This window comes from Pygocentrus nattereri, chromosome 20 (genome assembly GCF_015220715.1).
Source record: "Pygocentrus nattereri isolate fPygNat1 chromosome 20, fPygNat1.pri, whole genome shotgun sequence".
Taxonomy (NCBI): Eukaryota; Metazoa; Chordata; class Actinopteri; order Characiformes; family Serrasalmidae; genus Pygocentrus; species Pygocentrus nattereri.
Genome location: NC_051230.1, coordinates 15,034,114 through 15,050,459, shown reverse-complemented (window position 1 = coordinate 15,050,459; position 16,346 = coordinate 15,034,114). Strand labels below are relative to the sequence as shown.

Sequence of the window (16,346 nt, the reverse complement as noted above, 5' to 3'; positions counted from 1 at the left end):
TTATTCAAAGATTTCACTATACAAAGGCTTATTATACAAAGGTCAAAAGGTCATTCTCACAAAAACCTGGTGAATGTCTATGGTTTTAGTCCTTGATCAATACTGATATCATACTGAGGCCTTTTGACAAATTCTGCCCCACTTTCACTGAGCTGCTCTACACCTAAAGGGCCCCTTATGAGTGCATTAGGCCTCACTATGGCCTACATCAAGTCAATGGGTTAAATATAGAACCAATCCACTGTGCAAGTGGTACTATGTGAGAAATGCTGCCATTAGTCATGTAGTTCTTACATCTATGTTGACAACCTCTTGGATGTTCTACAAACCAGTGTATATCAGTACATATGAATAGAAACTTATAATGAGTATAAAGACCTCTGCTCATTGTTTATGACAACTGAAGGCCTTTTGATTAACTGACACCATTTCAGTTCTATTCACTCTGCCTATGAATAAGACCCAAACAGCTTGAGGCCTTTTTAGGCCGAATGAACTAAACCTGCAGAAGGGCTGGTATTGCTTGCGAGTGCTTGGACCCGCTCATTGCTGCTTGCGGCTATATTTATTATTACTATTATAGTATTATAGTATATTGTATCAAGCATTTTTATACTACTACTACTACTAATAATAATAATAATAATAAAAGGAAGAAGAAGATTTTATTATGCTATATTATAATAAGTATGTTATATCACAAATATTATGCTAATAATTTAAAAATAAAAAACAAATAATAGAGAGTTCTGACAAAAAAGCCCCCGAGCAACATGACTTATCAAATTACATTTCAAGATGGTCTCTGTCCGAGGAGCAGACTCACTTCAGAGCAGCAGGTGGGCTGGACAAGGCTTATAACATTCAGTGCTTGTGGGAAGTTGGTCATTTTATAAGCAGTGAACTTACAGCAGGGTCAGCATTTTCTACACTGGTTTTGGTGAAAAGGAAAAGCAGCTTTTGCCACAGTGGAGTCATCATCAGCTACAAGTAAGCAGCATTTACCTGGAAGAATGCCATCTCTGAGTGCTGTTACAGAGGGAACGCTATTTTAGGCTGTCAACAGGCCGTTCTAAAAAAGCTGTTAGACTATTTAAAAGGACAGTTCACTTATATTATAGAACACTGTTTTTTCAACCACAAGTAATGAGAATCTAGCACTCTTTAATCACTCTCTGTTTTAAAGGGAACTCTGCATGATCAAAGTTGTACTACATACCAGCTGTGCTAACTAACTTACATGTGAAGTGGAATATTTACATACTGTGTGAATGAATTAGTTTTCTGTTTACTGCTTCTATAAGTTTTGAATATCTCCAGTCTAATGTGTCTCTCATTTAGGAGTTTCATTCAAACAGCTTCCACAGTGCATAAATGGCATCACCTCATCTGCCTAAACCAAGCAGAGACCTGTCCTTACAGACCGAAGATCCCCCCAGCATCAGCCCAGGGACTTCTGGGATATCAGACCTGGAAAATTATGGTCAGCCTGAAAATTACTTCCAACCAATTGATGGTAATGACCCCCTCAATAGTAATTATGCTTCTATAACAGCAGGTTCTTCGTCCACTATTGGCCCTCAACATCCAACACCTACCGAACAGCCAGCCTCTTCTCCCGGAGCACAGCATATCTCCTCACCTGGTATCATGCCACAAACCCCTTCTCTACAAACATGTTCAATGTCTGTAACCCAGTCTCCATCAAACATTACTACATGCACCCTCACCACTGAAATCTCCTCAAGTGATCTTTCTGATCTTGGTGCTTGTTCATCTTCTCCCTCTTCTTCTACCTACTCTTTGCTTCTGCAGACTAAACCAGCCTCTAAAACACCTTCTCCCCAGCTTCTCTTAGAAGCATTGAATGCTGTCCCATCTTCTCATATCGCTGAAACCCCAGTTCAGCTTGGCCAGAGCACTGAGCATGCATCGTCTTCATGTTCAGAACAACTGTATGAGAATTCTGAGGTAACTTCTCAGCTCTCCCATCACCAAAGGTCTACTTCAGACCAGCTTGGTAGATCTTCTGAGGCTCCACACCAAGTAAGTGATATGAATGCTGTACAACAAGATGCAAAGGAGCTAGAAATATATATTAAACAGGACAAAATGGACTGCATCTCAACAGATAAGCTGCTTCCAGGAGATGATATTCTTAAACCCAGTAATATTTCTGATCCACCATCATTGCTCAATGGTAGCAATCCAAAAATTCCTGTAGAGGAAAACGTTAGTAGCGTCAATACCCAGGAACCCCTGAAAAGCATCACTACACTTCCAGGTTTGTCATCTGCTGAAGCATCCCTTGAAATGCCATCAGTATCTGAGATGCCCCAACTGGTCTCCAATGTTAGTATAAGTCAGATTCAAATTGAGCACAACCAACCTAACCCATCAGATCTAAAGCCCGATGTCACACCAAAGATACCTGAAGCTAAATCAGGAGAATCAGCAGATTACCTGCCTGTTTTATACCTGCAAGTCACGAAAACAGTGCAAGAGGAAACTCAGAGAGCCACTGATTCTAACCAGTTTCAACATCTAACTGTCTCCACAACCCCAGTTCCAAAGAAATTAAGATTTAGACCATCAGAGCCTTCAGTGCCTGCAGCCCATGTATTTGAAAGTCCTAAAAAGGATGCCGTCCAGAATCTCCATGAAGAACTAGGACATAATGTATTGGGTAACAATCAAAAGAACCCACCTGTGGTACGAGGTTCCACAACCGCAGAGCCAAGGAACAAAAAAGTTTCTGCAACTTCAACAAAGATCCATCAGTCTATATTCCCTGGTTTGGAGACACAGCAAACACACTGGCCACATGAGGACATGTCTAGAGCCCACTACAATAGCTATTATGGATCTATCTATCCTAATTATCATCCATTTTCAGACACGTATTCCATGCATTATTCCAGAGCACGTCATGCTTGGATGGATCTAAATGGTCATTGGCCACAAATGGAATCTGAAGCGCAGCTGTCTGAACAGGTATCAAAAGTAGCATTTATGTTTAGTTCTGGCCAGTGCAGTCTATTTACATGAACTCATCAAATAAAAGACTTGTATTATTTTAGTATTTTACTATTTGGAGGTCAATGGATAATAACATGGGATATGTATGCAATTCATTGCAAAATACTGCTCTTTGGTATCCTTTTTGACAGAAATATCAAAAGGAAGAGCAGAAACAAGTTGAGCAGTCCAGTTTAGAAATTGTCCACAAGTCAAATCAGCTAACCTCAAGGTCAGTGAGATCTTTTTGGCTTTTTTATGTTGCTTTAATGATGGTATGTGATTATATGAGTAATTAGCCTTTTGCTTCCAGAAACTATTATTGTTTTTAATACTAAACAAGTGACTTGGTGGTGATTGCTTCAGCCTGCATGCTCACTGTTTATTGTAAGTAGTTAAAGTAGCATTCAGGCCTAAAACTAGAGTTTAGCCCCTAAAAATCACAGGTTTATGGCATACTAAGGCTTATTATGCAGTAACTACCCAGTCTACAATGCAAGATTGTAGATTATAGAAGTGTGTAGTAAAGCTTTGGGCCTGCTGGTGGGCCATAGCCATTTAATATGGCATTTAATAAGGGGTTAATATGGTATTTCAGTTCTGTAGCACAACTTTTTTCCTCACAGTCTTATTAGATTGACACAATTCATAATTTTATATGTTCAATACCCATCCTGCATTTGATAAATATATCAAGAAACCTTAGGGAGTCCCTACCGTGCCAACCAATCCTGACCACTAGCCTAGCCACTGATCTAAGTTTAATAAATACAATCAAGTAGCCTCCCCCAGAATGTAGTTTTTCAACAGTTCTTCCCACTTTGAGGATACACAATCAGAAATGGGTTTTATCTTTATCTCTTGCTATTTTTAAACTGGAAAATCTTGTGAAAATCTACAACACCACTCTAGGTTTATAACAGATGTAACAATGGTTGCATTTTCATGTTGGTCATAGTACCTCTTTAATGCATTCTACAAGATTGTATCATTTACAATTGCACTGTAAAAATGCTCACATTTTGACAAATATGGAAAAGAAGCAGGAAAGAATATGGAAATATAGAAAAGAAGCACCAAACTGAAAGCAGCTACTTTTCCTATAATAAGGCATACACTTAATGTCACTTTGCAAGTGATTTTATAAGTATAATGCATATTTAATTAACTTTTAACAATAAAGCTTATTTGTGTCTTCTTTAAACAAATGATGAAATGTCAGGTCCTTCCAAACAGGCAAAAGCGTTCCAAAGACAGATCTGCAAGGGCTGACAAAGGCAAACTGTCTCCATACTGGTCAGAAAACTATGCAAAGTATTATAACTATGGAGGTATAAAATGCTGACACTGTTTGAATTAGCTTATGTAAACATCTAGGATGTCAATACTCATGAAAGTTGTTTGATTTTCAATTGTTTTTGTAGGATGGGATCCTCAAGGATACTATTCCAGTGCCTACAACCAAGGCTACTATTATCCCTATGATTATGGATACCAAGCAAAAGTCAACAGAAGCAACAGAAGCAACAGTCAACAATGTAACACGAAGTAAAAGCAATTTAGCACTCATCACTAATAGGATTGTATCGTGTACTATTGTACTGTGTATATTATTTTAACTGCCATCTGAATTGATAGGACTGTTATATTGTCTTTTAAGGCCTGACAACTATGACGACTGGTGGAAATATGACCCGCGTTATGATTCAACCTTTGACCATGATCACTTTGCCCAATACCAGCAGTGTTATTGGGATCAGTGTGACAGGCACAGTAGCCACAGTGGCTACTCTACTCAGAGCATGCCTAGCACACGCAGCCAGCATAGCCGCATCAGCTGGCATTCAGAACAGGTAACAGATTCCAGTACTGTCCTAAAAACATTGGTTCCTAAAAGGTTCCTTGCTTGGATATAAAGTTCTAAGAAAAGTCTATTACAGAATCTTTTCATTTCATGGAGGTTCTTTAAACTTTAAAATGGTTCTTTACCTTCCAAATAAATGGTTCCTTATGTCCTTTAGGAAATTAAAAGTGGATTGTCTATGGCAGGCTTGCCCAAAGTGTGGCCTGCACGAGGTCTTCTGATATGGCCTGTCAGAAAGTCACTCTAGGCCTCAAGTGCATTAAAATGTTTGTTCTCTGTATGTGTTAATAAATCAATAATTTGTCATTTAATCAGGACACCCAACTTTTGCACTCAATGAAAAATTTTTAAACTTCAAGTTTACCTTTAAAATTGTATGGTTAAAGTTTTTTCTAACAAAATATAGTGTAAATATATCTGAATTTGAAATCTACCTGCCTTATTCATTTATGTATCACAAATGTCAACTGTCTTTTACTTTTTGTTAAAAGTTCATGTTGAATGGACCACTGGAAGTGGCTGAAAATTGTCTTGTTACATTCATTTCCAAAAAACATTTTTTCTTTGTCATAAAGTTAACATTTTTTAGCCTGCCAAAAACTATATTTTTAGGATTGTATAAGTGATATGCATTTTCTCATTTTTAAATTATATAATGTCAAATTATTTGTCCTAGAGCTGGTCATTTTCTCATTTTTAAATTATATAATGTCAAATTATTTGTCCTAGAGCTGGACATTTTCTCATTTTTAAATTATATAATGTCAAATTATTTGTCTTAGAGCTGGGGATACCCAACCCAGAACACTGACTATCCACCTTATGATGTCAGCATTCAGTCTCCAGCTCATTCTGAGGATTGTGGGCAGTTACAGAAGGAAACCAGCAATGAAGCCTTCAATATATCTTGCTCTCCAATGAGTGAGATCTCATAGTTTTCAGTTTCATAATACAGTTTTACAATACAAGTACTAAAGTATGGTGGCCCCAGAAAGTATTTGGACATTTGTTTCAGTGAAAAATGCATTGAGCACCACATCAAACTGATGGTAGACTCTGTGTGTGGAAAAACCTAGAGAAGAATTCCAACCAGACTGCACTAAGGCTGCTGTAGGGCAAGTGTCAAAGTCTAGGACTGTTTTTCTTACAGTGGTGTTGGTGAGCTTGTGTTCACTGATGATATCATGAACTCAGAAGTGTATACAGGCATTTTGGATGCAAATCTGCATAAGTTTAAAAAGAAACTACTCAATTCATGATGATGATGATCTGAAACACATCAACCACCATTTGAAAGAATACTACCAAAATGTAAATTACTTGGTCTCATTAAATCTGGTTAACTTAATGCAACTTGGTTTGACATTTGTTTCCTGACACAGAGAATACATTTTATATGGCATCAATGTCCAAGTACTTTTTTAGGGCCACTGTATATTTCAAGAACAAAGTCATGTTCTCACCTACATATGTTCTCACTGTAGGTCCTTCCATCACAGAGCAGTTCTCCTTCCCTCGCTGTTGTGCACGATTTGGGCCTGGTGGCCAGCTCATTCAGGTGCTTCCAAATCTTCCTTCTGAGGGCAAGCCAGCACTGGTGCAGATCCACAGCACTGAGGTCATTTCCTGATATTGATGTTCTTTTCAAATGCTCACAGTATTGGTGTGGTGTATTTATTTCTATGTGAGATGTTTTTTTACTGGCTTTGCATTGTATTCTGCCACATTGCTTTAGCTATGAGTGAAAAATTGACTCTTCAATAGATGCTGCTGCAAGACTCCTGGTATCAACCAGAACTTCAGACCTTTCCAGGACCTCTCACAAAGTAAAGCAAGATACAAGAAACAAGAAGCCTATAAATTAAGTAAAAGTGATTAAGCTGTATTAGTTGGCTTCATACAAATAAAAGCAAAAGTACTATTAATTATACCAACAAAGGGGACCCAGTATTAAGCCTTGTGGTACCCTCTAGGATAGTGCATGATGCACAAATGTTCAAGTACGCCGTGTAAATTATAAGAGACAATAATATTAGACCACTTATTTAGGATCTAAAGTAGTCTAAGACCAGTTTTACAACATCTAAGCAATACAAATCAGTGCATATTTTAGGTTGTATAACCAACCTTTTTTAATCACTTATGACCACTACCAGGTATAAAATATGAGATATATATTGTTTTTTTCTTTTTTTCTTTTTTTTTTTGTTATATATTTATTTATTTATTTATTTATTTATTTTTCTCATAGAGATAAGACCCATAAGTCAGAGGTGCTGGAATTTATAAGAAAGAAGTATGAAGAATGCCTACAGAATGATACTCTGGCAGATCAAGAAGCATCTTGCCTAAAATGGGAGCTCCTAGAGTTAGTGTGCAAGCAGAATGGCGTAAGTTTTTAAGTGTTATTTAGTTTTTAGTGCATATGTTATATAAATTCCTGTATATGTCACTGTGAAATGTGTTACAGAAACTGGTGGGAACTGATATATCTCATCTTTTGCTGAGAAAGCAGAGGTCACCCTCTGCATCTAAGAAGGCTACTTCTGATCTTATCGATTTTACAAATGAAGCAATCAGCAGAACAGCATGTAATGCAGAATCAACCACTGAAGATACTTTTTTGGCAAAAGATGCTGAAAGAGATCTACAGTGCTTCAGAGAGCTGCTCATCGTTGGCAAGAAAAAGGTAAGTTTTGTGTTTTCATTCTACAGCCTACTGCACTGAGTCTTCTAACTCGAACAATGGAGTTAAACAGCTCTCAAATACATGGCCAATAGGATGCGATGGACTCAGCAATAAGCAAAGGCATGTGGGGACATGCTTTCATGCTTGCCAGTACAATGGACAGCAGGGCTTATTCTCAAGTAATAAGCAAGTAAGTTATAAAAAATTACAACATCCTTCAGTCTCTCTTTGAAGTGTCCAGTTTCAGGACCATGCCATTTATGTCTCTGGTTAGGTTCATTGATAGTTTACCAGAAAATGATGCATTGAGGACCTTTTATCAGCTTATGTCTGGAAAGTTATCTGCAACCGTGAGTGTGTATTTCTTTATTTTTTGTTGATATGATTTTTTAATACAGTTCTGCATACCATAACCTGTTGGAGCTAACAGATACAGTATGGAATAGGGCACAATAGGCCTCATTCACCAACCATTCTTAAGAAGTAATTTATTCTGAAAACCCACTTACACACACTGTAAAAAATGAGAGGTCAGTTCAACTTAAAATTATTCAGTAACTGATTACATGGCTTTTCTTGATTTGAGTCAACTTGAGGACACCAGAGTTCACACAACAAGGTCTTAGTTGAGTCAAAAATTCTCCAAGCTACTGTTTCAAGATCTGCATCTTGGTTAGATAAACTAAACTGAATGTGTTTTTTTACTCAGTTTTCCCACTAGCTGGCGCTCCTTCTATCACACAGTCCCATCTGGCATATTCTTCTCTTGGGTTTCCGGATAATGGACCGCTGTGGTATTGCTGGGATTCAAACTCACAACCTCCTGATGTTGGGATGAATTATTACACAGCTGCGCCACATGAGATGATGCCATGCTTCAATGTCAAAACAACAAATATTTTCTCCAGTGTATTAAATGTTTGTGGATACAAAATCTGAGTGGCTTCATGTGTTCCTGAGTGGTGCAGCAGTGGACTGAGCCGTCTACCCAACAGGAGGTTGTGAGTTTGAGCCCCAGCGATGCCACAGCCATCGATGAGTGTGTACTCAATGTCTCGTAGGATGGTGTGATGGAGAGACTCTTGGCTGGTGAGAAAGATGAGTATAAAAAAACAAGTTCATTTTATTGACATAACTGAGATGCAGCACTAAAAGCATTAAGAGAACTTTACTCAGCTAAGAAATTTGAGTTGTGTGTCCTCAAGTTGAGTCAACTCAAGAAAAGCCAATCAGTTATGATTGTTGTAATCAGTTACTATATCATTTTGAGTTAAGCTGACCTCTAATCTTTTACAGTGCAGTTTTCACAAAGATTCTGACATTCACCAATGTTTTTTATTTAGGATTTGTTCTTAGGTAAGAACAGAATCTACTTCAAGTGCACAAAGGCGTGAACAATTCTGCAGTTTGAGAATACATCCTGAATCTGATGTAGACTGATCTTTCTCAAGAACAAATAAAAACAAAACTTAAGAACATATTAGTGAATGAGGCCCAATGTTTATGTGTATTGTTGCAGAAATTTAACATTAAATGGGATGTCTAAAAGATCTTTTCCTGGAGGGTTTTAATGACTGTTTCCTCTAGCATTGTGGGATTAAGGAGTGGGGAGACTGGTGCATCCACCTGGCCATGGTTTTATCAAATCACACACGTTTCAAACATCTACACAAGAAAACCATAACAAGAATGGGAGATGCATTAGGTGAGACTCCTGGTGCAATTACATGTTTTGTTGAACCTAACACAAGCTCTACAGTGACCACACTTCTGTTCATTTTAACAGTTACTGTTTATTTCCTGAACCTGAAATTGGGAAGAAAATTTCATGGCTTATTTTATAGGTTATGTTTTATTTTTTTCCAACTTGTTCAACTCAGTAAAGACGTGTTAATATTCTTTCACTTAGAAAATCAACAAAACATGTCAATTGACCTGGGATGTTCAAACTTTTGCATACAGCTGTGCTTTACTTAAATACTAACACAATACTTAATTTCAGCCTCCAAAGGATGTTCTGATGCAGCTAGTTGCTGTTACATGGTGGTTCAACTAGATGTGGACACACAGAGTGACAAGTCAGACATCTTTCTGTTTGGGTCCAGTAGGTAAGTTGGTATTTATTGACTCCTATATAGGGCTTTCATGATAATTTAATTAAACCTGATTAGTTGATTTAAAAATCACTGAATAACAATTAGCTGCAAATGAGCAATTTGCATAATGATTAAGCACAGAAATGGTTCTGCTGGTGTGTCTACAGTATGTAACAGACAATGATGGACACACCTATTATATTATATTATATTATATTATATATATATATTTTTTTTTTTTTCAAATTAAATTAGAGTCTAGACTAGTTTAAAGTATTTTAGTGTCACTGACTGCCTTTATGTGATTATTAAGTCTGTTTTTATTATTTGGCATTTTAAAAGTCTGATTACTTGTGATTAACTGTGAAATAATTGGTAGAGTTGATTACTAACATACTTGATAGTTCTAGCTCTATTCCTGTAGTGTGTACAGTGCTTTATATGATTAACATTCCTGAGATTTATTCCAGTTTACCCCCTCTGAAGTTTGCCACCAATGAAGCAATCCAGCGTACTGAACTCTTTGAATATGCTCTGTCTCTTGGCTGTGATTCAATTTCTCTTCCTCGCTTCCAGGTGTTTTTCAGCTTTCTCATTACAAATCCATTACTGGCTTAAATTTGTATGTTGTGACATTTACAAAAAGAAAAGTTAATTGAGTATTGTGTGCTCTTCAGATCTTCAAGTTCATTTATGCATGCCGGTTAGCAGAAAGTGGGCTTTGCGCACAGGCCTTTCAGTACTGTGAAGTGATCTCCAAAGTATTGCTAGCCTCAGTTTCAGGACAGCCTCTGACCCTAATAAGCCAGCTCATAGAGGTAAAGAAGTCACAACACACCTCCAAGAGTAAAAAACTTTGTGGATTTTTTTATCATCTCAGAACTGTCATTGATCAGAATCACAGGTTTAATTTTCAAGTTATGCTAATTGTGCTGTTGCACATCACGTTGTAGCTATCTACAAAAATGAGACCTTTCGACCAACAGTTGAAAGACATCCCAGATCTTGAACTATCACCTGAGCCAGAATGGCTGATCAACCTGCGGAGGCTTCATCGCCAAATCATTGTAAGCTTGCTGTATTATACAACTATATGTCCAAAGATTTGTAGACACCCCTTCTCATTTGTGAAATCAGCTACTTGAAGGTACACCCATTGCTGACACAGTTCAACTGCACACACTCAGTTTGTATGATCTCCATAGAAAAGCATTTCTAATAGAATAGGACCCGCTAGAGCAGCCATACATGAGCCTCAGGTCACCATGCCCAGTGCTCAGTGTTGGCTAGAGTGGTATAAATCTTCCCAGCATTGGGCTGTGGCACTGAGAAACTCTGGAGTGAGTGATGAAGCTCTATCCAATAGCTTTGAAATGAGTTTGAATGATGTTTGTGATCCAAAACTAGTTATGCAACATTAGTACCTGACCTCACTAATGCTCTTGTAGTTGAATGCAATCAAATCCACACAGCAATGTTCCAACATCTAGTATAGCATTCCCAGAAGAGTAGAGGCTGTAAAGATCAGGCAAACTCCCTGTTTATACTGTTGATTTCAGAATACACGCTGCATGAGCAGGTGTCTACAAACTTTCAGACATACTGGATATTTGAAACTTTGGAATGCTTAATGACTTTTTAGAGTCACAGGGGAAAAAAATAAAAGTATTATATTATTAAATCTAACTTGTAGGAGGAATTGGACTCACCCAGTTCCAAGAAGCAGGATACAAACTGTCTTCCTCTGTTGAAGAAGGACCCCAAAGTTACCTCTCCTAAAAAAACAACCACAGCTTCATATAAAGTCTCCCTTCTGACTACAAAGATGCCAAGCCAAGAGGAAGTCCTTCCAAAGGTTTGCCTGGTGCCCCCAGGTATGTTTACACCTTAATTTCCTTTACCTAATTCTAATTAACACTGTGTACAGACTGTGACCATATTTTCAGTAACCTTCTATGATTACAGCGCCACAAGACATTCTTAAAAACAGAGCCCTTCCAAAATCAAGCCAAGCTCCTGACCCAGGTTGTTTTGGACTTGGCAACAAGGTGAAAAGGAATTTTTCATTGCAAAGTTTGTGAATAAATATCAATTTATTTCATTAACATATAGAAAAACAGCTAAACAAGCTCTCCAGAGATTTGGTGTAAATGTTCTATTTTTTGCAGGCTGTTGCACTGTCTACATCTCCAATGTCCCAAAGACCTCCCCACCATGCAGACTCAAATCTCTCACCAGTTGAGGAACCAGTCCAAGCACTGAAGCCACAAACAGTGCCAGAGCCACATCTTCACATTTTGCCTTCCACTGCTGCACTGCTACCTGAGAGACTAGTTCACACAGATGATGCACAGCATTTGTCAGAACATCAGCCCAATGAAGTCAAAGAGTCAACACCTACTCTGGCTCTACCACTGCCTGCACCACTATCTCTGCATCCAACCATAGTGCAGTCCCAATTCACAGAAGACCTTCAATCACAATCTCTCAAAGCTGATCCTGCAGCTACACAGTTTCCAATGGAGCCTCATGCATTGTCTGCTGCAACATTACCTTCCTCCACTTCAGTGGCAACAGAATCAGAGTCTTTGCCTCAAGTAATTTCTCCATGTATAGAGTCCCACACATTACCTTCATCCAAGCCATTGGCAACAGGGTCTGTACATGATTTAAAAACTCCATACATAGATCCTCATACAGTATCTTCTACAATATTATCTTCTTCTAAATCATTGACAACAGAATCAGAATCTGTCCCTCAGTTAATTTCTCCATACAGAGATGCCCATAAATTTCCTTTTACAACGTTACCTTACTCTACGACTATGGCAACAGAATCAGAGTTTTTACCTCAATTGATTGCTCGACAAGTAGAGCCCCATACATCGAATACTACAACGTTACCATCCTCCATGTCATTGGCAACAGTATCAGAGCCTGTATCTCAGTTTATTTCCCCAAATGCAGATCCTCATACAATACCTTCTACAGCTTTAACTTCTTCCAAGTCATTGGCAACAGAATTTAGCTCTGTACCTCAATCAACTGCCCCATACATACAGCCCAGAACACTGCCTTCTACAGCATTACCTTCTTCCATGTCATTGGCAACACAATCAGAGTCTGTGCTTCAGTTATCTATGCCACTGCCTGTTCCGCCATCTTTTGGCCAGGTGAATGAACAATATCAAAAGCAGCAGCCAATTACTCAAACAAGTGTTGCTGTAGCTCCTCCGCTAATGGCTTCTGCTAATCAGCACTGGGTCACTCAGAAGAACTTGTGTTCTCATGAGGTACAACCAGGGCCTTCCAGGTCAACATCTAAGCTATGTCCACCTCTTAATCCCCAAACATTGGATGCAGCTGTGTCTAATGGAATATCTCAACCAACCTACACCATGGAGACACAAACAGTGCCTCTTCTTACTGTGCCTTTACCTGCATCCCATGTTTTGCCTCCAAGCAACAATGATTATTCACCAGTGAGGGATCAACATGTAGCACAAACAGAGTTCATGCCTTCTCAGACTTCATGCCTTCCAGCAGACCCAATGCTTGGACCTCCTCCACCTCCCAGTGCAAATCCCTATGCCATGAGGGAGAAAATGGCTCACTCAAAGCATATGCACATGCCACCCAAACCCCTGATACCTAGGTTATTTGTTCCTCAGAGTCCACCTCCAGACCCCCAGCCCAAAAAGGTCAGTCAGTTTATCAAGAAGACAAGCATTGTTCAAAATATATACAAAAATGTATCTTTCATGATTCTTGTCCTTTTTAGACGTGAAGCACCTCATGGAACTGGTTTATAGCTCACTCAACCATGTTGAACAGGCTAAAAATGATCCACAGGGGTGCCATTAGAAGTCAGATTAGAAATCCTTTTGATGCTTCATAAGAGCCGTGTTTCTTATGTGTGTTCTTGTTTTGTCTTTTTCTTCTTCATGCTTCTTTTCTTTGTTCTTCCTCATTATTGTGCTCTAATTTTCAACAGGAAACTGGAGGTGGGTGGTTTAGCTGGCTTTTTGGCAAAAAGAAAGAAGTTAATTTACCTGCAGATACAGGCAAATCAGTAAGTGAAGGCCAATGCTAACATGATTCATATTTGCATAAGTTCTTACATTTACTACAAATAACATATTGACCTCCAACAGCTTGTTTGGGATGAAAACCTTCAAATATGGGTTGATCCAAATGAGGAAAACAAGAAGGTTCATCTTTTTCTGTTGTATTCCTTTTGTGAAACATAGCTACTCTTAATTAGGCCCACTACATTGTTACTGATAGTTTACTTTTAAATGTGATGTGTTATCTCTTTAGAATAAATCTGCATTAGAATATTCTAAAGGAATTACAAAGGTGACTACAGCAAGTACAGGAGATTTTGGTGGGCCCACAGCAGGGCTGTTGAATACCATGCCTGCTTTGAGACCAGGTGATTTCTCCTTTCCATCAGTCAAATCTGAATGACACTTGAGTGTGATAACATGCCCTACTAGGCTATGACAGACATTTTAATTTTACCAAACCCAGGGCCTAAGAGCGGATATATGGCACCACTTAATCCAGTCTTAATGAGCAACAATCCAGGTATTCAGCTTTATGCCTCAACAGGCATAAGCAGCAGTGAGGCACAAATGGTCAGGCCAGCTAACACATATCTAGTGGATAATGGTAAGTATATGTTGTTTTAATATTCTTGTAATATTACTGAGCCTAGTTTAAATTGTTTTATTTAGAAATATATATATTTACTTTTTAGCTGTTTCTGGACAGTCTGGACACATGAGATGGACCCAGAACTCCCAGCCTGCCCCACATTCTCAAACAGCTGAAGTAAGTGGAAAAAGCTATACTTGTAGCTGTTTTTTTTTTCAGCATAATTTAATAGCTGTTTCCTGGCTGCTGATGTCCTGATGCTAGCCTTTTATAAAAGTAGTGTAGCATATAGAATAAAAACTGTATAAAAACTGTATGTATGAAAACTGCTCATAAAACTGTACAGTGCTGTGGGGAGGTTAGAGACTGGCCTTCATTTGCTCTGGGGTGGCCAATCCATTGTTCTAAGAAAAAAAAATCTTTATTTTTTTTCATTCAGCTTTACGCCTCAACAGGCAATCTTCATTTTTTTTGTCTATATCTTTTTCTCAGTAACAGCTTCTTGACAGCTACACATTCTTTCAGACTCATAGTGTTGAGTTGTCTTCTCACAGTGGAAAGATGTGGATCTCAGAAATAACTATTGAATAACTTTTGAACAACTAATGGTTGTTTTCACTGGAAATTGAATAACTGAAGAGTGGTCTTTGACTTTTGCACAGTACTGTATATGTAAACATTACATCCCCAACTGCTTGAAATGTGGCACTTTATGTAAGCCATTCACTTAGTATAACTACTGATTTTTTCTTAATTTTACATGTTACTATTTCTCTTGTATTGTGCTTTTATGTGTAGGATATTCTCCAAGAGATAATGTGAAGATGTGTTACTACTCCATGAGGGGGCAGGATCCAGAGGAAAGGTGGATTTTTAGACCACTGGAGATTAATCACCAGTTAAAATTTGTCATTATTTTGATAGTATTTTTTTCTTTTTTTAGACTTTGACATGTAGGATATTTTTTACAGTAGAATTTATCCATAGAACCAGAACAATCAAATCAAAACCTCATTTTACTCCCTGTTTGGATACAAACAGCAGACTGAGATTTAGGGTTTTTTCTTAGGTCACATTATAGAGGGTGAGTTTAACTCCTGTTAAAACTTTGTCTTTTCTGAAATTCTGAAAAGCTGCTTTGTGACAAAATCCGTTGTAAAAAGCGCTATACAAATAAATTTGATTTGATTTGATTTGAGTCAAAAGCCACAGGACAGGTTTTATTTTATTTATTTATTTATTTATTTTATTATCAACTTTTATCTCTGGGGTCATCTCAAACAAATTGTGTACGCAGAGAAAATCTGCAACAAACACTACCTTCAGCACCACATCGTGGAGGCTTGTGACAGCATAAAAAATAAAATAAAATAAAATGGTGTCCTGTGACTTTTGACTCTGTCAACTTTCATTCTGACCCTGTATACTTTCATGCACTACTTACATAAAGCAACGGTACATTAAACCACACAAACATGTTCAGACAAATACTTTCATCAGTGCATATAAAGATATAAGTACTATATGTTTAGCCTTACATAACAGGCCTTAAAAAACAAGAAAGTCTTCTTAGAAGTTATACTTGTGTGTTTAGCTACTTACCATGCAAATTTACTCTCATACAACAATTATTTGAACAGATTCGGTTTGAACCTCACATTATTCAGGACACATTGGTCAGGACACAATGGATTTGGAAAAAGCTTATTCTACAGGACAATAACAACCTCAACATCACTGAATAACTTGGAAGAAAATGCTCATGATTGATGTCTTCAGTCAGTCTTCTCTGTGTTTTCTTCATTTTCCCCATTTCCTCCAGAAAATAAGGCTTAACATCACAGACGTCATTTTTACAATTTCACTTTTTGTAATTTTCAAGTTTCAACTAACTAATCATAGCTATGTTTGAATGGTTTGATCCATTATGGTACTTGGTACTATGGTACTGAGACAGAGAATATGAGATATAGTGAACACTGTCATGTTTCAATCTGAGGTTTGTTAAACTCTATAAATG

At 37.8% G+C, this 16,346-nt stretch overlaps 1 protein-coding gene across 1 annotated transcript; it reads left to right on the top strand.

Moving 5' to 3' along the window:
• The first annotated feature begins 890 nt into the window (after positions 1-890).
• Positions 891-15,491, top strand: LOC108423557 (protein transport protein Sec16A-like). The gene is made up of 27 exons (XM_017690951.2): positions 891-990; positions 1,342-2,994; positions 3,171-3,250; positions 4,255-4,349; positions 4,443-4,566; positions 4,679-4,871; positions 5,665-5,803; positions 6,367-6,500; positions 6,647-6,708; positions 7,134-7,272; positions 7,353-7,571; positions 7,664-7,761; positions 7,846-7,921; positions 9,159-9,276; positions 9,574-9,679; positions 10,138-10,243; positions 10,345-10,485; positions 10,621-10,734; positions 11,361-11,541; positions 11,633-11,715; positions 11,836-13,368; positions 13,662-13,739; positions 13,822-13,878; positions 13,988-14,102; positions 14,201-14,341; positions 14,430-14,503; positions 15,125-15,491. Exons 2-27 carry the CDS (start codon positions 1,375-1,377, stop codon positions 15,146-15,148), a joined length of 5,850 nt encoding a protein of 1,949 aa, XP_017546440.1. The 5' UTR covers positions 891-990; positions 1,342-1,374; the 3' UTR covers positions 15,149-15,491.
• Positions 15,492-16,346: the final 855 nt, after the last annotated feature.